Raw genomic sequence first — 23,556 nt, forward strand, 5'->3', positions numbered from 1 at the left:
GACCTTTGACTTGAAAATACTTAATACCTTTCCCCAAAGTGCAAAGATTTAAAAGTATTATTTAAAAGTTGTCTCATGAATCAAGCAAGTCCTCTTCCCCAATAATTTCCACAAAGTCACTTAATATTTGGACCTCGAGAATTTTGATTTTCATATTTCCTACATTTAAATCTGCCTACTGCTGTTATCCATGATTTGGAACGTTGGATAATTTGTGTAAATTTCCATCCTGCAACAAAAGCTGTACAAGCTGTCTGCTAGTACTCATCTATGGAGGCAAGTAAGAGACGTAAGTATTTAAAACTAAATGGCCACTGAATATTTATATTAAAATGTTAACACCGCCGAATTTCTTAAACTTAAATTTTTGAGATCTGAATACATGAACATTGAAGCAAATAAATTCAGCTTTTGAAACTGCCAATCCAAATTTCATAATCTAATCTAAAATGTACATTTCGTTGCCATGATTGTCACACTTATGTATATGTATACGTAACATTTTCAGGTACACAGCATACACGTGTCTGCTATCATAAACCACTTTAAGTTTTTCAATAGAGAAAACATGTTGCGAGGAATTAAAGTGAAAGTGGACGCAGTGTGATGTTACATAAGAAGCACATGTGCGCCGTAATTGTGGCAGCATGAGTTGTAGTTGTAACACAGCTGAAAGAAACAGCATAGTTTTCATGGTAAATCAACAATTTTTCAATCAAGCACCTGTTTTTACGTTGTTTTCATACCAAGTATGTGATCAGATCATGGATAAAACATAATGATAATACTGAAACTTAGCAGATATACCAATTGGTGTATTCACGTATTTCCTTAATGGCAAATGCACTGACAATTCAGACAAAACTGAAGTTATTGTTCTTGGCCCCAAACAACTCAGAGACTCTTTATCTGATGACATAGTTTCTCTAGATGGCATTGCTCTGGCCTCTAGCACTACCGTAAGAAACCTCGGAGTAACATTTGATCAAGATTTGTCTTGATTCTCATTTAAAACAAACCTCACGGACTGCATTTTTTCATCTGCGTAATATTGCGAAAATTAGGCCTATCCTGACCCGAAAAGGTGCAGAAAAATTGGTCCACGCTTTTGTTACCTCTAGGCTGGATTACTGTAACTCTCTATTATCAGGTAGCTCTAGTAAGTCCTTAAAAACTCTCCAGCTAATTCAGAATGCAGCAGCACGTGTACTAACAGGAACTAAGAAACGAGATCATATTTCTCCTGTTTTAGCTTCTCTGCACTGGCTCCCTGTAAAATCCAGAATTGAATTTAAAATCCTACTGTTAACTTATAAAGCTCTAAATGGTCAAGCTCCGTCATATCTTAGTGAGCTCATAGTGCCATATTATCCCACCAGAACACTGCGCTCTGAGAACGCAGGGTTACTCGTGGTCCCTAAAGTCTCCAACAGTAGATCAGGAGCCAGAGCCTTCAGCTATCAGGCTCCTCTCCTGTGGAATCATCTTCCTGTTACGGTCCGGGAGGCAGACACCGTCTCCACATTTAAGACTAGACTTAAGACTTTCCTCTTTGATAAAGCTTATAGTTAGGGCTGGCTCAGGCTTGCCCTGTACCAGCCCCTAGTTAGGCTGACTTAGGCCTAGTCTGCCGGAGGACCCCCTATAATACACCGGGCTCCCTCTCTCTCTCTCTCTCTCTCTCTCTCTCTCTCTCTCTCTCTCTCTCTCTCTCTCTCTCTCTCTCTCTCTCACTCTCATCCTATTACTGCATCTTGCTAACTCGGCCATTCTGGATGTCACTAACTCGGCTTCTTCTCCGGAGCCTTTGTGCTCCACTGTCTCTCAGATTAACTCATATCGCAGCGGTGCCTGGACAGTGTGACGTGTGTGGTTGTGCTGCTGCCGTGGTCCTGCCAGATGCCTCCTGCTGCTGCTGCCATCATTAGTCATTAGTCATACTTCTACTGTTATTATACACATATGACTATTGTCACACAAGTATACTGTCAGATATTAATACATACTTTCAACATATTGTACCACAGTAGCCAGAACTATAACTATAATATTATTACTTTCATTAATGTTGTTGTAAGCTACTGTCATTACCTGCATCTCTCTCTCTCTCTCTCTCTCTCTCTCTCTCTGTCTCATTGTGTCATATGGATTACTGTTAATTTATTATGCTGATCTGTTCTGTACGACATCTATTGCACGTCTGTCCGTCCTGGAAGAGGGATCCCTCCTCAGTTGCTCTTCCTGAGGTTTCTACCGTTTTTTTTTCCCCGTTAAAGGGTTTTTTTTGGGGGAGTTTTTCCTTATCCGCTGTGAGGGTCTTAAGGACAGAGGGATGTCGTATGCTGTAAAGCCCTGTGAGGCAAATTGTGATTTGTGATATTGGGCTTTATAAATAAAATTGAATTGAATTGAATTGAATCTTTTCTAGCTTCTATTTCAGCCTTTGGTATTTGTTGAGCTTCTTGTGTTCCTTCTTCCTGATGTTGCTGTCGTTTGGGATTGCTACATCTATCACCACTGCCTTCTTCTGTTGTTTGTCCATCAGTCTGGATCTGGAACACATATCCAGTCTGGACCCTTGAGCAAGGTCCTTAATGCTGCTAGCCTACCTTAGGAAGAATGAAACCGCAAAACAAGAGTCATGCTCGGGTCGACAAGGTCCACGTCAGGTGTTGGGAAACCAGGGCAACCTGATGAGAAATGGGCTACTGGAACAAAACATAGATGGACTAGAGCAGAAACGTTCCTTACAGACCACAACAAGCCCGCATGACATGAAGACTATGCTAACTGATGAAGAACAGATTTCAGCTCCACAACCTACAAACACAACGTAACATTAAATAAATACCCCTTGAACTTTTTACTTTGTTAGTACCAAACTGGTTTTCCAGCCCTCGTTCCCAACAGAGAGGAATCCTGTTGATATTTCTGAGGGAAGTTCACTACTGCTGGTAACGTGCCAATGTGATGACATCATGATGACATTTACATGGCAAGAGGAAACTTGCATGTTGCAACCATGACGTGTACATTCAAGTCAGCTCTTCCCTACGTGGTTTTCAAAGTCAAATCTCTCAACGCCATGAATTCAGCTGTGTTTACATTTCAGTGGCTGTTAAAATTCAAATACTTGCGTCTTTTATTAACTTCCATACTCGCCTCTCAGGTTTTCCCTCTGCCCTACCTGACTGCTTTTGTTATCCCTGCAGGGTGTTGCTGCTCACACCCAAGAACGAGAACATTAACAAGCAGAAGGAGGAGAAAGCAGATTATTTTATAAAAACGGCTTTTTAATTCTGGTTGAAATGAACATAATGGTAATGTAGCTGTAGTGTACTGCACATACAGTAGATTGTCAGTACAAGTTGTCACACTTTTGGTTGGTAGTAATAATTAAATGTACCCTGTTTTGGCAACTTAATTTTGCTATTGTAGGACTGACCTGTGGAAGCCCGGAGCCGCCGTACTTGCTCATAGCATTCATTTTAATTTAATATTTTTCTTATATCAGTGTATATCATCACATAGTTTTTTTTCTTGAAAACCAATTGTCCAACAAAATTAGCAGGTAGAACCATCTATTTTTGGCTAAATCAACAATTTAATTACCTGAAAATATACAAACAAATAAGGTACTTCCTCACATTCACTCAAATTAACACACGTCGACCAGGATGAGACTGAAAATAACCACAAATAACCCTTTCCCACCAACACGAAACTGGTTACGCTCCAGTTCCTGCACCTAATTTTGAAAAGTTCAAAGCATTTCAGCCAAAAATAAATTGAAAAGTTGGTTGTAAACTGGAACCTCATCTGCCTCTCTCTTTAGAAAATATCAACTTTTACCAATTTTTAATGTGAACATACACCACAGTTGTGTATTCATATATAAATATGTACATCTCAATCATGACTTGCAGAGCGTTTTCCAGAACTTTTTAAATTCTCCCTCAGATATTCACTCATATTCCACCAGACACTCGAGGGACTGTTTTAACCCAGCAAGCAATAGTCATGATTCAAACGTATTGGCTATATTTAGCTCCGATTTAGTCTAGCTACATGTAACCTAAATCTAGCCGATTTAATTTTGAAATTGATTAAATGTAATTTTCACCATTGCAGATGGCGTGCGGTTTGATATTCAATCACGTATAGAGAGTCAACAGTAATAAAATATGTTTATCTCCATTTTTTGGACATGGTCTCTACATAGCCGTATAATTGATGACGTCTACACTTTGGCTATGGTTAGACGTCTACCAAATTTTCAATGACAACCCAAATTCAGCTGTGATTTAGCCTAGACATCAGGTCTTCATGTAGATGGTTATTAGACGGTTTTTAAACCAAAAAATGCTTGCTGGGATTTCTTTTTCCTGCATTTTCTATACATGTATGTGCAACTTAACTAAACTAAACTAAACCAAAAAAATAGCATCTTTAGAAAAAAAGTTAAGCCATTATTGGTTGGTCCATGCTTATTTTATTAGAAACAAATATTCGTAGAACATGGTCAGTGTTGGAGAATGTGCGGCAACATGTCTGCTGGTCACTTTCGTATCTTTTGGGAGTGTCCTCAAATTTCCTGTGGTTACAGAGATCAGATCAATAATGAGTTTAGAACTGGATTTTAACTTCAGTATAATGTATTTGGGAAATGTGCCAACTGGACTATCAAAGCAGGACAGATATTTATTACAAATTAGCAGGTTCTAAAAAAGCAATAACCAGGAAATGGTTGAGTAAAGAGTCTCTGAATGGATAGAAATAGTTAAGGAAATTTATGTTATGGAACAACTGACTTTTCCCCTGAGACACGCCACTGAAAAATGTGAACAGTATTGGAAAAAATGGAAATCTTATTGACTTTGAAGTGATCTTTTCTTCGTGCGTTTGTTTTGTTTGATGAATTTTGTTTTGTCCCCCTACGTGTTGGAACATGCGAGATGGATGGTGGGTCATAGATGGCTGGAAGATTTCTACCCCCCCCTGAAGGGGCTCTGGATTTCCAGTGGTCACGTTTTGGGATCACGGGGACCTTTGTGGTCTTGATGGACGATCGTGGACATGGAGGACGTGTTGTCAGTAGCACTGCAGTGTAGCCTTGCTTCTTCTTTTTTTCTGTTTTGCTCAATGTTGGGCATTTCACCCTTGCCTATGATGTCCCTGTGGTTAACTTCCGTTGTGCATTCTGCTGCGCCCTCCATTACCCATGCATCCTTGATTACAATGGTTCTGCCCAGAACTGTTGAAAATGCTGGCTGGTTTGCTTGATAGCACAGAGGTTCTACGAATCAGCAGAACTGGTTCAAAACTTGGAGCCTATTTTGGGGAACAGGGTTAAATGAGACACAACACCACCACAAAGTCTGTGTCTTGTTCCTATGTTGCAGCAGTGGTGAGGCCCTTTGCATATCTGTGCCCAGGGGCCATTATCTCATTATTCGTGTTTGTATATGGCGTCATATTGCGCAACCTTGACTTGTTTAATCGTGTTATCTTGAGTTATCAATCTTTGTTTTCTTGTGGTTGTGACTCAAACACGTTACCATCTTAAGCAAACAAATTCATGATTTTTACAAGTTGCCAACATGATTGCTCAATCAATGTTTCTTAAGAGTCTCTACTGTAGACATCAGAATGAAACTGTGACACATGTTGACACCAAAACTCCTTCATTTCCCCTAAAGTTGTTTGATTTCTACTTCTCCACATCTTCTAAAAAAAAACAAGCTGCCAGTCACTATTAACATAACAAATGTAACAAAAGAAGTAAATAATACAAATGAATCTCAGCGTACTCAGATATAAAAACTGGTGGAGAAAAGCTGAACAAAACTCTTTTTCATCCGACACATTTACTGACACAGTTGAAAGCATTTTATTTCGGATTTATTTTATAGAACATTTTCATTTAGCAAATCAGTATAACTTAAAGAGACTCATAAATTAAGCAGGTTAGTAAATGTTGTTGGTTGGCATGCTGAAATCATGTAACTACAAACTGAGAGACAAAAAAAAAAATGGATTAAAAAAACCTTCTGCAATAAAACCTACTAAGACTTCATTCCTGACAAAATGTTTTACAGAGTTTTACTTTGATAAAGAAATGTTTTAATGATGTTAATTCTGTATTCTAATAACCTCTTATTGTTGTTTTACCTAGAAATAAAAATACAGTAGTTCAGTGTGATGATCTGCTGGCATTTAAACCTTTATTAAAAGACAAATGAACAACAGAGGTTGAAACCATGAAGCAAGGCAGCAGGATGGGAAATTAAACGTCTCTGTTAAATAAAGGAAAACAGAGTGTGTGCGTGGCAGAAAGCTGTGCCGCACATCCTGCCGCTGATTTATTAACAAACGTGTTGTAACCTGTTGTGAATCTGAGCAGAAGGAGACTGTACAGTATATAACCTCTGTAAATATCTGAATCTATTCAATGTGCGTGCTCCGTCATCTTCACAACACCATCCCTCCACCCATGATCTCCATCCTCTGTTGAGAAGAAAGGAAAATGGTTACGTTAAATCTGTGTTCGGAGGACACTATTGAAACTGCTGTTAATTATTATTATTTCAAAAGAAGAGTCACATTTTTTAGAGTCTAAATGTGATCGAAAACTCACAGAGCTCTTCACATGCATCACAACTGATGAATAATTTGATATTATTTGGGCCTCATGCTCGAGTGGGACAAAGTGGCTCCGTAGTGCCCCCTTTAAAACTTTAAAAAAGTTGCCTTCTACTGTTGTTTCACCAACACATCCTCACTCTGACCTCCCATATTGATGTTTGGTCATGGACTTTTAACGTTTACGAGTGATGGCCAAATGAAGCCTCATAAACCACTTTCTGTATTTTCTGACCCCACCAGATGGCGCTCTTGGTTTAAAGATAAAGGCTGAAGGACTGGCAATGAAATGTGCTTTCAAACCTTTGTTGAACAGACAGCATCATCTAGTGGCTTCAGAAAATAAAGACAGTGGTTCATGAGGCTTCATTTGGCCATCACTAACTTTTACATAGTCTCTTTCAAAATAAACACACTACGTCAGTACAACACCCTAAACTGAGTTTTTTTCCTTTAACAACAAACACGTGGTTAGGTTTAGGAAAATAGAACAGGGTTTGGCTTTAGAATCTTAAGGGATGCAAACACCGCTCTCTCAGATGAGAGTCGGTGTTTGTCGGACGGCCAGCTGCGCATCATGCCGACGTTACAGGACGACTTTTTTCCCTCGGTGTCTGACGCCGTTAGTCACTGCCCAAGCGCCGCATTTCCACGACTTCGGAGTGAGACCAGGTTGGTTTCACCTAGATGTCTGAAATGCCAAACCCTACACCCAATATAAAGTCAGCCATTTTGAATTTACTTTTCATTTTTAGACCTTTGCCTTTTTAGCAGTTCCAGGCGTGGTAACAAACTCCTCCTGGAGAACTCATCCACATCCACCTTAAATTTGGCTGAAAACGCCTCAAGACAGAGATGATGCGTTATTGTGAAGATTGTGTGTTTTCTTTTAACGGTGTTGCCCTGGCTGTGCGTGGAATTTTGATGTTTCGACATGAGATGGGAGGCTGTTGTCTCTTGACTCAACATCTAAATTTCAAATGAGTTGTTACATATCTGCGTATCGGATATCAGCAAAAAAAAATCCAATATCTTGCATCCCTAACAAAAACAGATGTTACCAATTTTCAAGAGATTTTTCAATGCATCAGGAAAAGAACTGTTCATTAAATCCTATTTCCCATGTCTTTGCATTTTTAAGACTTTTAGGAGACTGATTCAAGACATTTTTATCCCAATTAAGGCTTTATCTTTAGATACATTTATTCAATACCTTTTAAGACTGTTTAATGATCCGCCGTAACTTTGGGTCCTGTTATTGTGTCCACCGTGAAGGCATGTTTCTGTAGGCTTTGTTTGACTGACAGTTGCGTCTTTAAAAAGGACGGTGAAACTCAAATCTATGTTACAAGGTAATCTGACAGATATTTACCAAGCATGGCAGAGATGAAGAAATCACCATTGTAGTACTTCTTAGATTTCATACCTGTTTACATGACTTATGATTCATGACTGAATGACAAAATGGTCATATCCTGCCCTCTACTGGCATGCAGGTGAACAGCAGCCACAATTTATGACACAAGCTGAAACCCCAGAACTAAAAAGTTTGATTTATTTAGGAGGTGGTGGATCAAAATTAAAGATTTAAAACAGTCAAATGAGATTAATACGGACAATCTGCAACACCACAGACCACAAATTCCATTTTTAGTGCCGTTCAGTGAAAGAAATAAATCTTATTCATTTACCTGAGGTGGTTCTATGAAAGCCAGCCAATCGGACGAGTGTGTCGGGAGCAGTCCCATCGACTGACACTTGTAGATGGCCAACGCTGAGCCCAGGAGGTTACCCACCAGGTAGACGAGGCCCTGGAGCCACTGCTGGCTGGAGCTCTCCAACAGTTTGAAGGCTGAGACACAAGAGGACAAAGGAGTGGATGAAATGCCAGAAAGAGCAAATCAGGATTTATATATTTAGTTGTTCATGCTGGATACTCACTGGCAGACATGGACATGAGCGCCTGTATGGGCCTCCAGGCCATCATGCAGACCATCATGATGGGGAAGATGGAGATGGTGTTGCCTGACATGTACATGATGAACAGGTTCATGGGGATCTGTTTCAGGGGCCCGAGAGCCACGTCCCAACAACGCTGTACGACAGAGCAAGACAGAGACAGAGATTGTTACATTAAGTTGAATCTAGGCTACTTTATGCAAATCAGGGATGTCCAGAATGACCCACCGCCCCTGGAAACACATTTCAGCGACCTATTTTCTTAATATAAGAGTATGTTTAAAAGGAGCCGCCATGTTTGTCTGGCTTGAATTCCAACAGCAGACTGCCCACACACCTAGTGTCACACCCATCAAGTGTCCAATACTGGGAAGCGACGTGACCCCTCGCTTGATGAGCGTGACACTAGCCCCCTGGGCTGTCTGCTCTCCTTTCGTATGAGCACAGGAAATTTCCGCTATTTGCTAGGCTAATTTATACAATGTAAAATGGCATAGGCTTGTGCTAATAACGTGTTTGGAAAACGTGTTTAGCGTAAGACAGTTGTTTTGTCAGTGAGCCTTGTGAGCTGTAATGGAGCCGAATTTTGTAACGTTACCTTTGTTAAATGTTGCTGTTGTCCCTGGTTTCATATGAGTAGAGGAAAAGTCCACTAGCTGCTAGGCTAATTTATACAATGTAGAATGCCATAGGCTTGTGCTAAAAACATTAGCATGTTGTATTTGTGGGGAAAATGTGTCCAGATAAAGACAAGTGTTTGCCTGTGAATGCTGCTCAAATGTGGCTTTGACTTGCACCTGAAAACATGTAGCCCATTTTGTAGAAAATACTGAGATATATATCATGTATCACCAGTCTTTGCCCATATCGCCCAGCCCTAGTATAGCTGCAGACACATTCTGTTTGTAGCACACATGACACACGCCCTACAAACCGTGCCCACCAGTAGTACAAGTCAAACCCACCAACATGGCGGCTATCTCTAAACTCTGCTACAATGTTATGTAATAAACAAAAAAGGCCAAACGTAGTAATAAACCACTTTATAATGCAGACGTGATTCACCTTGTAACAAACGAGATGACCTCTTCCCATCAACCTAACCCCAACCATAACCACCTCTTTCTTACTGACACGTCATAGTTAGACAAACACTAAAACTGAACACTAATATCTTGCTCATCTTTTGTTCGTGAGGACACAAATCTGAATATAGCCTGGCTGAAGACATAAGCAGGACACCATGAGAAGAGAAAACACTGGCAAAAAAGAGAACAATCTCTACATCCAAAGAATAGAAAGAAAGTATATATTCTCCTCCATTTTTACCTTCTCCACCAGGTTCTTGTCCGTCTCCTGGATGCTGGTGTCGGGGACGGGTTTCTCAGAGTAGCCGATGGGGTAGACGACGTCCCCCTGACCACCCTGACGATCACTGCGACTCCTGCAGCACAAAGAGTTTAGCTTTTATTCCCTGTGAATGACTGTAAAATCTTATATGTGTTTTGTCCTTTTAAAATATGGAGAAAGCTTTCTTTGACAAAGAGCTGCTGTCGCTGTCAGCTACAGATCAGTGTTAAAGCATATAAGCAATGCAAATCACTAATTGGTGCAGTGAGCTCCAGTGCCATGCACAGGCATTTTGCAGGTCAGGTGCCCGAGTGGAAAAAAGGGCATCTTTTCCACAATTATTTATCTATTTATTTATTGTTTGCAAGCACACACACAGTGCGCCCTGCCTGGAGAGTTCTCTCTGCCAGCACCGGGTTTCTTGAGCTTGATGCCTAAGAACAAACAGAACATTTGTGCATGTAATGAGCAGGGAAATTTCTGCCGCGACACATTTCTACTTTCTATCATTCATTTTTAAGAGGTAACAACAAAGAAAACAATTTGGGCGTCATTCAGCAAAACCCTGCTTCATATCTTTGATAATCTTTGTCTGTTACGTATCTGGCTGTGGGAGTTTTCTGTTGCCTTTATCGCTATACATGTCACGGTTTCCACAGAAACCTCGGCCACGTGGATTTGTTTTTGTGTACCGTCTTCAGTGCTTATGGCCTTCGATTTCCATGTGCATACAACAGAAACACGTCTGCCATTCAGGTGTTTGTATTTCGATTATAAGAGCGAGAAACGTTCCACACATTGCTGTTTACCTGGTGTTGCCCAAGCTCAGCTCCAGAGCCCACTTCATCCTCCTGGCACCGCTGCCTCCTCTCGTTGACAGAGCTCCTCCTCCTTGTCCCCCTGGAGACGCCATGGCAACTGGCTGCACTGCTGGACCTCAGAGACAGAAAGCACCTAGAAAAAGACATAAAGTACAGCAGAAATCAGAGGGGCAGAGCCTTTTTGTTCACCATGTAGAGGTCTCTGGTCTTCCTGTCTGTAAACAGCTAATAAACCATCTAAATATTAACAGATATGACTGGTTACAAAACCAATATGAGGACAATATGAGCCTTAAACCAGTGACGGATCCAGTTTAACAGCAAATAAACAAATGTATAACTGACATTTAGCTGACTTTATGTTTTATTTTGATTTCTTTTTAATGATTTATGTTATACTCAGTGAGTTTTTATACCCTGGCCCTGAAAAAAAAACAGTTATCCAGTTATATTTGCTATGGTTTAACTGGAAAACACATTTATCTCAACTCTTTGTGACAGGAAATGCTCCAACTGTTTTGCACCTGTTCCCATAACTAATTTCATCCATTTTAAGGCTGTGTATTGACCTCACAAGTTCAATAAACATATCACTATATTCCCGTTATTTAAGGGTGTCCGTGACCTTAACATTTGTGCCGTTAAACGACATAAAAAGCCGTAGAGAGGCTGTTACAAGAAAGATTATTGATTACTAATAAAGCCGATTTGATAGCAGCAACGAGCAACATCAACCGGTTTCTCCTTTACAAGTAAGATCAACGCCACAACGACAATTCAAATGAGAGACAAATAAATTATATAAATGCGATGCAAATTAGGATGTTACACTCATTTGACGTCGCTGTTGTTAAGCGGCTAAAACATGACGTTACATCGAAAATAAGCGAACAAAGCGTCAAATAACATTGAACTCACCTTATAGACACATCCAAACCACTGCTGTCTGCTTTATTTGTGGTTATTTTGCGATAAAATGAGCAATAATATCGCTTGCTCTGCTAAGGAACAAATTGACCCCTCGTCTTGTCGAGTGGGGCTCGCTGGTTCCGGAGCACGCAGCGATGACGCAGTTACGCTGGCGCACCGGATATTATGTCACGTTTGCGCTCAAGGAGCACTTCCGGAGAAATACTTCAGTTAATCGTCGAAATTATTCATTTTTATAGACAAATGCTTTAATTTAGGACAATAGATATATTTTATATAAGATAAATATTATAAAACTTCAAGTTACGTTTTCGTTCAACAGGATTTCAATAAAATTTCACGAGTTGGATGCAACTGAAACAGCCGTTAGGAAAATTAGTTTCTCGCGAGTATAAAATTAGACACTCTTATCAACTGTTTTGTGTTATTGGAAATATATTGGTTATCAACAAGCTATTTCCTGACCAACAGTATTAAAGAGATATATTTTTAAAATATGCAGGTTTTATCCAATCAGTTACAATTTTCAGGAACTGGAGAAAGATGACAATGTAAGGTGTAGTTTTTGTGGAAACCTAAAAAATAAAATAAAATAAAATAAAAATGAAAAAATGAAATCAAAATAAATAAAAAATAAAATAAAATAAAAATGAATTAAAGGAAAATAAAAAGCAAAGAATTTTTTTTTAAAAAAATGGTGCATTTGTTTTAGTTTTGCCTTTATACAAAACAAATGTGGAATAAATTCTATATTCTGCCATATCTATCGGCTCTAGATTTGGATTTTTTTGGGGGGGGGACGTTTTGATTTATTGAATATGACAAAAATTCCTGCGCTCAGCAGTATTTTTTTCTCAGCAGTATTTTCTTTTAATTCATTTTTATTTTCTTTTAATTTTCTATTTATTTTTAATTTAATATTTTTTTTACTCATTTTTATTTAATTTTATTTTTTAGGTTTCCACAAAACTACAACTTATATTATCACTTTGTTATTTTAACCAAACTTTTAATTCATAAATCAAAATTTACGAGCAGGAAGTCAAACTATTCTGAGCTGATCATCTATGTCAACTACTACATTTAACATATCCTCCTGAGACCCAAACTTTTATTTGGTATGCATTTTAAAACAACTAAACATTGTCAATGATAATAAAGATCCAATATCCTACAACGAGACGATTATAGTCCCAATGTCTTCAAACAAATACTTTCTAATTAAGTGTCTTATGTTACTGTTGCTAAAATTGGTAAGGAAAAAAAAAAAAAAGTTGCCATATCAAACCACAAACTTTATAAATCCTAAATAAACAAGTTTCATCCATAAATACAAACACATAAATATAACCAAACTAGAGGAGTATCAAAGTATTTATTTGTCAGGACACTGTCCCCATTCTTTGCAGTTGTATTATATTAAACCATAAGCAATACAAAAGTTTAAACATCTGTGTGCAATCTTCATAGTCAGTTTAAGGCAATTCTTTATATATACACACACACACACACACACACACACTGACATTTAAGTAAAGGAGTGCAAATTGAAGTGTAAAGTGTGTGTTACATGTTCCAAGGCACAGTGTGTCACAGTGTGTGAGTGTCATTAAGGCACAGGCACTGTCAGAAATGTAGACTAGTGTACAAAGCTCTTAATAAAACTACAGGCCGTTTGTTCACTGGTACATTTGATCATACCGCTCTTCTCACGTACATTCAGCTGATTGTCACGTTTTAAATAATCTGAGAGAAAAATATATTCAGTTTTTATCTGTTGGAAAATCGGAGGCACAAACTGTGGCTAGAATAACCTAAGATGCATTTCACTGCCGAGTATGAAGAGGACTTTAGAAAAAGGAAAAGAAACTTTGTCCTTCAGCTTTATGAACATTTCATATTGTACTGGATAAAGTGAAAAAATGGTCAGGCTTATTATCGTTACTCATATTCTGGGCGTCACCTGACAGATGACACTAAGACCCTGAGGACAACACTTCCGTGCTCAGATCTGTGTGTATGTGTTGTGTCACTTGTACAGGCTGAGCTCGGGGTTGTGGTACAGACACATGTAGGAGTCACAGAGCAGGCGGCGGACGGACTCCCTTAAGGAGGTGGGGTCGACTCTGCTCAGCTCCTCCTCTGACAGGCTGAGGTAGCGGCCTACCTCTGGACATGCCTTCACGTGGGGGATGTTGAAGCCGTTCTCGCCACCTGGGTGAGAGATGTGAGAGCGTTTTAACAGTGCTTGTTTAAGTGTCTTTATCCTGTTACTTGAATGTATCAAAGTGAGGATAACTCACCTTCCCGGTCGGCCATGCTGTCAAAAAACAGCCAGTCGGATGGGAGGGGCCCGTGTTTGACGAAGCTCACATAATGGCTGGTCTCGATGCACGTCACGGCGAAGAGAGACATTCGCTGGCGGGTGCAGTGCAGGGAGCCGGTCCATGGTTCTCCGGGGACGGCGATCTTCACCGGGTTGTGGGACTCCCGCTTCCGGTGACTGTGGACCTGATGACACATAAGAGTCAGAAAATTAAGGTCAGAGTGCTTTACATATTTATTTAATCCTGCAATAACAGTTTTCTGTCTCCACTATGTTCTCCAGCTGTGAAGGGCTACACAGGCAGCATAAGTCAGAGCTTTATTTTCTGATCTGCTCGCTGCATCTGGAAACAAAGCTCACGAGTGCAGTGAAAACGAGCCAAAAATAGTAAAGCTAAGGACCAGAAAACCAAAACAACAAGCTGAAAGTCATCAAAATGCTCTGCAGAGCTGAGAGGAACTTCAGCCTTCTCATAATTCAAAATTCATTTTCAAGGACACAACTCAAAGCAAATAGGTTAATTCATTTCCAAATGTAACTTTTTACTAAACATAAATAAATGATATGCAATGTCTTACTTCTAAGGGATGCGTTACTTATAGGGCTGCACAGTTAAACTTAACATTATCAAAGCAGTAGTATGGCCAAACAAAGACCACGCAGACCTCCTGTCTATGTTTGTAAGCTGAAACCATTTCCCCCAGTGGAAACAAAGCTTTTATTTACTTTAATTTCACAGATAAGAAACAATAAATACATATGAACAGAGGAAATCTGCACTAGATGCTAGACTAATTTTTTATACAATGTAAAATGCCATAGGCTTGTGCTAATAACGTTAGCATGTTGTATTTGTTTGGAAAACGTGTTTAGTATAAGACAGTTGTTTTGTCAGTGAACATTGTGAGTTGTAATGGAGCCGAATTTTGTAACTTTACCTTTGTTAAATGTTGCTGTTGTCCCTGGCTTCATATGAGTAGAGGAAAAGTCCACTAGCTGCTAGGCTAATTTATACAATGTAAAATGCCATAGGCTTGTGCTAAAAACATTAGCATGTTGTATTTGTGAGGAAAATGTGTCCAGATAAAGACAAGTGTTTGTCTGTGAATGCTGCGAGTTATAGTGAAGCTGATTTGTGTACTTGTGTTTGATATTGTCTCTATTAAGCCATGTTTAATGTGTGTTTAATGTATGTTTTGAATCAACTAAACTTTATAGCACTTAACAGAAACCTCGCCGCCCACGCACAAGTATAAATCCGCCTTAAGAAGTGTGTACCTGTGTGTTGCAGGTCTGGCAGTACTGTTTGAGATGACCAGGAGTGATGTCTGGGTCCTCATAACACTGGAAACACTCCCACTCAGCTACAGCCTGACAGATACTGCACTGTCTCAGAGCTGGAAGGACAAAGACAGACAGACAGTGAAAACTTAACTGCCACCAACAAACACTGGGCACAGTTCAACATAAACTGAAGTGAATGTGGGGTCAACTGAAACTACACGTGTAGAAAAACCAAAACCCCAAACAAATTAAAATGTTGCTAATATGTAGACAAGTTGTTCTCACTGTCGTCCAGCAGGTCTGTGATGTCCAGGCTGAGGGTGGGCGAGATGGCGTCAAACATCTTGAAGTCCTTTCCAAACCGAGGCATGAGCAGTAAGAGGCAGGACGGAGCCTGGTGGGGTGATTAGCACACATGGACTGATACTTAGTGGTGTCTCAGGTGACTCAAAACCTAATTTATTTTAACAACATGTAACAAACTGCTTTTGTTACCTCGACGAACTTGAGGCCAGCGTGGAGGAAGGAGGACTCCAGCAGCGCCTGGACGCTGGCGACCCTCATCCGACTGTGGGATGGCGAGGTGAGGGGGATGGGGGAGTGAAGTGGCGAGACGGGTAAGGGCGAGGTGGGAGAGGAAGGGAGTGTGGGCGGGAAGAGCTGGTAGAGGTGACACTCCTGAGGCTGCTGAGTCATCGATCTGACAGAGAGGAGACGACAGTACAGATTTTAGACATGACAGGTTAAGAGGAGAGTGGACGAGAGAAGATGAGGAGCTAATGTTTGATATCGAACCACTGTGGAGAGCAAAATAACTTCCTGTAAAACCACAAACAATAGTGATAGTGAAGCTGTGTGTGTGTGTGTGTGTGTGTCAGCGGCAGTGACGTCACCTGATCTTGAGGAGTGGCTCCACTCGGAGGAGCTGGAAAAGCTTGTTGAGGAACTCCTCAGGATCTGACGGACAGAACGACAGCGGCATGACAGCATTCCTCAGTCTGATCACACACTGCTGTGTTTATGGAGGGTAACACCAGCGGCACACGTACCTTTCTCCTGGTTGGTGAAGCCCATGTCGCTGTTCGCAGCCTCCAGCTGACGTCTCAAGGCCATGGTCTTACTGGCACACACGTAGCCATACCTTAAAAATAACATCTAAAATCTCAGTAGCAGAACTAGCAGTAGCAACACTGTGTCACCAGTAGCCAACAAAGCAGTGTGGTTACTCATGGTGGTAAAAAACAAACATTTATACACATTGACAGACCTCCGCAGGGGGTTGACGATCTCACAGCGCAGCAGGTCTTGAGCCTGACTCGCGTCACGGTCAGTTTCAGGGTCAGAGGGCCAAAACAACACCCAGTCTGCTGAACTGCAGCAGGAGAACAGACTGCAGAGAGAAACAGACACACAGCTGATGACAGGGGGAATACAGTAGGTATGCATACTTGTGTTTGTTGCTTGATTAACCAATATTATGTGGTGGGCCACACAGAGTATATTTTGAAAGACAAGCTGTGGGCCATATAAAATCAGTCCCCAGGTCACGATTGGCGCCCAGGCTAGACTTTGGACATGACCGGCTTACGGAAATTCTAGTAGTTAAGGAATTTGGGCATTTCTACTGTTAATCTCTAAAAGTTAAATGGGGCTGCCCCCTAATAGTCGACCAAACCCCAGACACAATCTGCCACTGTGCTCTTGAAAGCTGGCATAAAAAAGGCACTAGAGTAGCGCCCAGCGCCTGACCTCGTGTTTTCCAGGAGGTTAAAGATGCAGCATATGAACAGCCCCTAATTTCCAGGGGTGGTACCTGCGGTTATTCCACAGACTAGTTAATAACATGTCGGGCAGGAAATCCATTTTGAGAAGGTGAAGGACGAACCCAAGGTCCACAGCCTCAGATGTTTACCTGAACAGCGTAGCGTCCAGGTAGCAGGAGTTGAGGTGACCCTGGATGCCTCTCTTCCAGCCCTGGTAGAGCTCACCAGCTTCGTCCCCTTCCAGAGGAGGAGTGTGCTCCTCCACACGCTCACTGCCCCACTCTGCAAAGGCTGGGAGCCACACAGGAGACAGTGTTAGATAATAAAACTACACAGGTATATTCATATACACAACCTGGCGTGAAACACAAATGTCATAGCTGAGTGAAGAAATACTTTTAGGTTCAGTTAACGCTGCTTTCACATTCACTTTGTCAGATACCACCATCATGCTTTCCCACCTATTGAGTTGCACCGCTCCACTTGATTGACAGGTTTCTCAGGCGCCGGAAACCTTGAGTCCCGTCTGCAGTTTCGAAGCTTGACAAACAGCCCCTTATTGGCCGGGCAACGGAAGTGACGTTCACCGAGGTAACTGCCATCTGTTCCTGCAGACAGCTCCTGGTCCTGACACACACACACACATGCAGTGAGTTTGTTTTACATCAGTGTGATACATTGCAGTAAAATATTACAGTCAGGACAGTCACTTTAGTTTGCCTTTGTTGGCAGAAGATTATATTGGAGGAAAGTTCTTTGTGTCGCAGATGTTTGACATCGGGACATTAATGGGCTCAGGTAGGGTCAGGGCTTACCAGCTCAATTCCTGCCACTGGCTCTGTGATCCCACTGATCCGTCCGATCCAGCGAATAACCCCGAAAAGCGGTGGGTCGTTGACTTCAACCATCGACTCCACCTCCAGCTCGCCCTCTTGTCCTGCCTCTTCGTTCTCCTCTGCAGCTTCGCCGTTGTCTGGAGACCTCAGCGGCAAAGGAGGGCTGTGTGCGCCATTGGTGTGTTGCAGCTGGTCGTTGGCAGGCGGCGACGTTGGGCTGTGGGGTTTAGGAGGCGGGAGAGGAGGCAGGGGCTTGTGGGTGGGTTTGGGTGGCGGCAGTGGGGGAGGTTTAAGTGCTTGTTTGCCGGGGGGCATCAGGGCAACCTTGGGAGCAGAGACGGGTGGTGACGGAGGGCCTGGTTTAGTGAGACGGGGCAGCGCTGGCTTCAGGATGGATTTAGTGATTTTGTGAGGAAGGTTGTGAAGGGATTTAGACTCTGGGGACAAAATGGAGTAAGAGTCAGGGAAAATAGTTAGAGTGGTGTAAAGTCCCCTGTACATCTTTTGTGTTTCCATATCTTTATGTGTTAGTGTGTTGATTATTTGTAGCTGTAGTTCACACCTGGTGTTAAATTGTGTCTCAACATGCGTCTGGAGAGACCGCCTGTGATCATCTCTGTGCAAATAAACATCTTTTCATTAGGAGATTACTGCTGCGGGAGTGTGAGCTCCAAGCCAGGGACAGTTGGTTAGAGTCTGCCCACACACTCACTGTGACAGGGCTAACTGGCCACACGGCTAATGCTACCTAATGGTTGTTAATGGGTTTGACGACAGAGTCAAGCCGTTTCGGTGTTGGTGAGATTGTTGGGACTGTAGCTCATGCTAACGGGACAGACGTTGAACTAACCATTCGCTGGCAGATAGTCCTTCAGCACTGCGTCTAACCTGTGTAACGGCAGCAACAGAAAGTTTGCTTATCTGGCAGGGTGTTGTATAAGCTAGGATATCAGCTGAGTGGGCGGTCCTCCTTTTACGGCTGTTGGGAGAAGTTTGCCTTCAGGTCTTTTAGCCAGACAGACCTGAGGTTTTGTGAAAAAGATGATGGTTTGGGTTAAAATTAAAAGACTTCTTCCAGAAAGGTCTCTCTGGCAGAAAGCCCTGAAGGTTAACTTATCCCATGTGCTGTTTAATGTGTGTCAGTGGAGTCAATTTAAAAAAAAACTTTACTATTTACATTATTTATGTGTAGTTTTTATTTTTTATGGCCAAAAACCTTCTGTAACAGACTGTGTTGAATGGGCAGATAAGATCGTCTCATATCGATTGCAGGCCCCTAAATTACATCGAATTGAAATCGTATCGTGGCAGACTTTGTAATATGACATGTCCAAATATCTGCTGTGAAAAAGATCCAGCAAGAGCTTTGAATGCTTTTTACTGGTGGATAAACACTTAAGTGAATTACTGTATTCTTACTATCTTTACTAATAATACTACCAGGCATTTTTATTCGAAGAACAGCAAAATATAAAGTACAAATTTTGCTGAACGAATCATTAACACAAGGTTAAAAATAACTACAAAAATCTTGAGCAGATGATTCTGAGAAAAGGCCAAAGGTTAATAGAAAACAAGGTATTCGGTCAAAGTTTCCTCTTAAACAGTGACCTCATGTTGACTGTTGACGAATGCACTGTAAGTGTCTGAGGCCTTGTTGCTCAACAGTTGCCATACCTGAGGAAACCTTGGTGATCGGCAGAAGTACTCCATAGAGGGGGCTGGGAATGTGGCAGAGTTTCTCTGCCTTATAATGCCCGTCCCAGTTACCAACAGGAGCGTCCTGTAAGGGATCACAAAGAATCAAACACAGAGCTGCACACAGAGAAGAGACGAGATTCAAATCTAACACAATGGCTGCAGCATCCAAGAACTCAACTAACAACTTAAATTACTAGAATTCTAAACTATAAAAACATAATTTAGTATCAGGCTCTTCACATAACCAGTTTTATCTCCCGTGTCATACTGACCAGCAGGACTCCGACGTACGTCCCTGCCGAGGACCGGCCTGGCAGGACACCACAGAAGCGCACCTCCCCCCCATGCACCTTGTCCTCCAGGGGAAAACGCACCCGTTGGCCCACGTGGAATGGCGGAGGCGAAGCAGGGCCTCGAACCTGGACCTGGTTTTGAGCTGTGATAGGGGCCGACTCCGCCGTTCGACTGAGGATGTCCAAAGCATGCAGCTGAGGTGGGCTGCTGGGACGATGCTGGTGGAAACTAATGTGACGACCGTGCTGCTGCTGAGGGTTCGGGCGGTCGTTGTTGCTATGGTGGCCGTTGCTGGGGTGATTGCTGCTGCTGGTGCGGTGATGGTGGTCTCGTTCCCGGTCTCGCTCGCGGGCCCGTTCGAGTGCGTCTGAGCCGTTGCTGCGAGACCAGTTGCGGAGTCTGATGTGGCTGACCGGGAGGAAGAGGGCGCAGGCTTCGGGGCAGGAGAAGAGCCGCTGGCCCTTAAAGGACCCGTTGCTCACTCCTTTACCTGCGGCTGAGCCCTGCGGAGGATACAGAGAGGGTAAAAGACAGAAGAAGGTATTTATAGGTAAACTGTCTGACCAATCACAGGTGATTAAGCGTTCTTTCCCCTGCATGTGTAAAGACACTGCATTTTCTATGTGGGTATACATGTTTTTATTTGGATATGTGCTGCAGTGACATTAAGCCCAGTCTTTGTTAATGTAGGAGACTAATCTTTGCATCGAAATAAGACTTGAAATAAGGTTGTTGTTCACCTGAATTCCATAGGAGATGGATATCTCCTATACATATCACCGCTGTAGTTTTTTATCTACTTTTTCTTTTTACAGTGGTTCTTGTTTTTAATTCTTTCCACTGTCTCACTCAGGACTGATATGTGAATAGTGTTATCAACTTAAATCCTCAACTCTTTGTAGAGTGCTATAAAGTTTCCACTTATACCCTCGCCTCAAGTTTACCTTGAGCTGTACTCCGAAAAACACAGCGCTGCTCCCTCTGGTGAGCGGCCCGATGTATTTAAGCTCCGCCTCTGCCAGCTCGTCCGGTTGGCCGATCTGGACCCACAGCGGAGCATCCATAGGCAAAGACGCCAAATGCTGCAGCTTCCCAGGATTACCTGGAAAATATAAAACAATAAAAACCTTACTACAGAGGGAGGAAATAAACAGTTACATGTGCTGTTTTCTGTGAGCAGTAAAAATAGGCCTGTTCTGGAGTGACATAAAATGCAAGCTGGGTTTACTTCCTATGTTCCTCTTTACAGACCCAAATATAAACTCTGTCCTCAGAGTATTTTAATGTCATAAAGACGGCATGTTCCCCATTCAAAATATATGTAGCACTTCTATTTAACCCTCTGAAACCCGAGCAAAGTGGCTTGATTTCTTTCAAAAACATGTGAAGAAGGCAATGAGCAACGAAAGAAGAAATTACCCCAAAAAATTAGCAAGAAATTAGCAAAAAGAAAATTTTAAAAACAAGAAAATTAGTCCAAAAAAACAAAAAAAAAAACCAAGAAAAAATAAGGAAATGACCTAGAAAAAGTGCTTTGAAAATTATAATAATTCTGTACCGTAATTTTAAATATGTAATAATAATTATTATTATAAATATATTTTTTACCATCTTCTTTTTTCCCTAGTTTTTTAAAAATAATTTCTAAATCTTTTATTTTTTTGAAATCTGTGGGACATTTCTAAGCAAACTGCTAATTGCCTTTTTCCCCGTCTTTCCAAAGACCAAACGCTCACACTGCTTCTACTGACCAAATAACGATTTATGTAATTACTTAGCAGTTTTAGGCGAGCCTCTGGATCCTGCACGGGCTCCAACAGGCCTGTGAGGTCAGTCGGAACTTCGTGCAGGAACTTCCTCTCTATTCTGGACATAAAGCCATTGTCTAACACCTGCAGAGAAAAACAGGAGGTGGAGAGAAAGACAAATACAAGGGAGGGAAGAGGAAAGAAATTAGGCGTGAGTGTGACATACACCACAGAGTATGTGGTGGATACTTTCATCCAACAGTGCCATGATGGGGGGACATTTGAGGATGGGTGAGCCTAAGGAATGGACCAAAAGTAATGATAATAAACTGATCATTGATGCTCAACAGAAATTACTGCAATACTCACAATTGAAGAACTTTGTGAAACATTTTGGGAGAGATTAAGTGTACATATAAGCGCTATATATCGGGGAGACTTGGCGAGGGATTAGAGAGACAAAAATAAATAAATAAAAACAGGGAATTCTGTAGTACTGTAGATTGTAAGGGTCTTATGTATTTAACCCACTTCGCCCAGAATTTGACAAACACATTTTGTTTTGGAGCTTTTTCTTTGTATTCATCTGCACTGACATTTTGTGTCCTAAATCTTTCCCCTCTTGTTATAACTTTATCTTAAAATTACCTTAATTTAGTCTTGCTTATGCTGCTCTGTAGGACTGTTTGGCTTTCTGTTGTTATATTGCCTTTTGAGCACCCTGTTTCTGCTTTTGCGTTCCTCATCAAAACACTGTGTAAACTGTTTTTAAAGGTGCCATGAAAAAATATTATTATTTTATTGGATTATCTAATTGTTCTGTCCATGAAGTGTTAGTTATACTTCATTGATTCTACAGGAAATTACTTTACAGGGAGCTACATGTAGAATCAAACACAAGGACAGGAGACATCAAACATAGAACATATACATCTAAAAAACTAAGCACAAAAAGCTAAAATAAATTAGTACAATAACCTAAATCGTACCAATAAAGCGATAAAAACTATATGTAATCTATAATATAGATGTGTTTAAACATTCACAGACTGTAATGTGCAATGTGGCTTCTAAAGATTTGGAAAAACTTCCTTTAAATGCCCATTAAACCCAAATATATTCAATGTACAGCCTGAAAAAAGATAAGCTATTGACATTTATGCTTGATACGCGACTGAAACTATTTGTTCTCTATCAAAACAACACTTATTGTTTCATCCCTGTGTAGAGTAAATGTGATTTAAGTTTGTGTTAATACCTTGAACCAAGGCGCGTCACCTCTGCTCTTGCCCGAGTCTTGCTCCTGGCAGATGTACCCCCGCTGCAGCCGAATGGTACCGTCCAGATCGTCCTGGACCTTCAGGTCGGTCGAGAGCAAAAACATTTTCGGGGGGCGGCGCTTCCTTAAGTGCTCGTGGGACCCTGACATCTTATGCTCGGTTTTAAAATGTGGCCGGTTCACAGACAAATTAAATCCTTCATTTTCCTGTAAAATGAACACGTAGAAACATTTACAAATAAACAACAAGTGTCGAAGTGTGTCCGTCCACCTATCGTGACGGTTGCGACAGGTAACGGCGGTTACCTACCTAACTTTCTCCTCTTAACGTGAAAACCGTTAAAACAGCTAACAGCGCTACATTTCTTCCCTTCTCTCGACTTACAAACTGCGTAGTTAACTTTAGCGAGAACTGTAGGCGTTCATGAAACACTCAGCGACTTTAAGTACTCCGGCCGTCAACATTTCCCCTCACATTTAAAGGCGCTACGCTTCGACAACAAATCGCATCGTGAAGCAGGAAGCAACATCGACTGACACCTGCAGGAGCCAATGGGAAGTGAGGAAAGTTCAGCGGGGGGCGCTCTTAGCCAATCAGAGCGCGTGTGGGCGTTTCCGGGACC

The 23,556-nt window shown here is 41.4% G+C and overlaps 2 protein-coding genes across 4 annotated transcripts; both read right to left on the reverse strand.

Annotated features, from left to right (window-relative positions):
• Positions 1-5,866: 5,866 nt before the first annotated feature.
• Positions 5,867-11,845, reverse strand: emc4 (ER membrane protein complex subunit 4). Of its 2 annotated transcripts, XM_033651817.2 has the most exons (7): positions 11,691-11,845; positions 10,761-10,905; positions 10,341-10,385; positions 9,931-10,045; positions 8,584-8,737; positions 8,334-8,494; positions 5,867-6,507 (listed from the first exon to the last, which is right to left on the reverse strand). In XM_033651817.2, exons 2-7 carry the CDS (start codon positions 10,862-10,864, stop codon positions 6,472-6,474), a joined length of 615 nt encoding a protein of 204 aa, XP_033507708.1. In that variant the 5' UTR covers positions 10,865-10,905; positions 11,691-11,845; the 3' UTR covers positions 5,867-6,471. The 2 variants fall into 2 exon arrangements, with proteins under 2 accessions (XP_033507708.1, XP_033507709.1); XM_033651818.2 differs by lacking the exon at positions 10,341-10,385.
• A 1,215-nt stretch (positions 11,846-13,060) lies between these two features.
• Positions 13,061-23,462, reverse strand: cyld3 (cylindromatosis (turban tumor syndrome) 3). 2 transcript variants are annotated; one of them, XM_033609861.2, is made up of 17 exons: positions 23,244-23,462; positions 22,913-23,140; positions 21,681-21,798; positions 20,851-21,008; positions 19,885-20,409; positions 19,589-19,694; positions 17,891-18,348; positions 17,537-17,702; positions 17,225-17,366; positions 16,580-16,702; positions 16,362-16,453; positions 16,206-16,269; positions 15,808-16,012; positions 15,598-15,706; positions 15,307-15,425; positions 14,006-14,213; positions 13,061-13,916 (listed from the first exon to the last, which is right to left on the reverse strand). In XM_033609861.2, exons 2-17 carry the CDS (start codon positions 23,081-23,083, stop codon positions 13,732-13,734), a joined length of 2,949 nt encoding a protein of 982 aa, XP_033465752.1. In that variant the 5' UTR covers positions 23,084-23,140; positions 23,244-23,462; the 3' UTR covers positions 13,061-13,731. The 2 variants fall into 2 exon arrangements, with proteins under 2 accessions (XP_033465752.1, XP_078019892.1); XM_078163766.1 differs by having other exon boundaries at positions 22,913-23,446.
• Between the last annotated feature and the right edge of the window lie 94 nt (positions 23,463-23,556).

The sequence above is a fragment of the Epinephelus lanceolatus genome, chromosome 22 (assembly GCF_041903045.1).
Source record: "Epinephelus lanceolatus isolate andai-2023 chromosome 22, ASM4190304v1, whole genome shotgun sequence".
Classification (NCBI taxonomy): Eukaryota; Metazoa; Chordata; class Actinopteri; order Perciformes; family Serranidae; genus Epinephelus; species Epinephelus lanceolatus.

What these genes read in the sequence shown, in the direction of transcription:
- cyld3 (XM_033609861.2), bottom strand. Translation starts at nt 23,083, where the DNA reads ATGTCAGGGTCCCACGAGCACTTAAGGAAGCGCCGCCCCCCGAAAATG. An exon ending in CAGTGGCAGGAATTGAGCTG is followed by an intron (nt 17,703 to 17,890) that starts GTAAGCCCTGAC and finishes TGTGTGTGTCAG; the next exon opens with GACCAGGAGCTGTCTGCAGG. An exon ending in ATCGTCAACCCCCTGCGGAG is followed by an intron (nt 16,454 to 16,579) that starts GTCTGTCAATGT and finishes GTTATTTTTAAG; the next exon opens with GTATGGCTACGTGTGTGCCA.
- emc4 (XM_033651817.2), bottom strand. Translation starts at nt 10,864, where the DNA reads ATGGCGTCTCCAGGGGGACAAGGAGGAGGAGCTCTGTCAACGAGAGGA. An exon ending in ACAAGAACCTGGTGGAGAAG is followed by an intron (nt 8,738 to 9,930) that starts GTAAAAATGGAG and finishes TCTGTCGTACAG; the next exon opens with CGTTGTTGGGACGTGGCTCT. An exon ending in GCTCATGTCCATGTCTGCCA is followed by an intron (nt 8,495 to 8,583) that starts GTGAGTATCCAG and finishes CTTGTGTCTCAG; the next exon opens with CCTTCAAACTGTTGGAGAGC.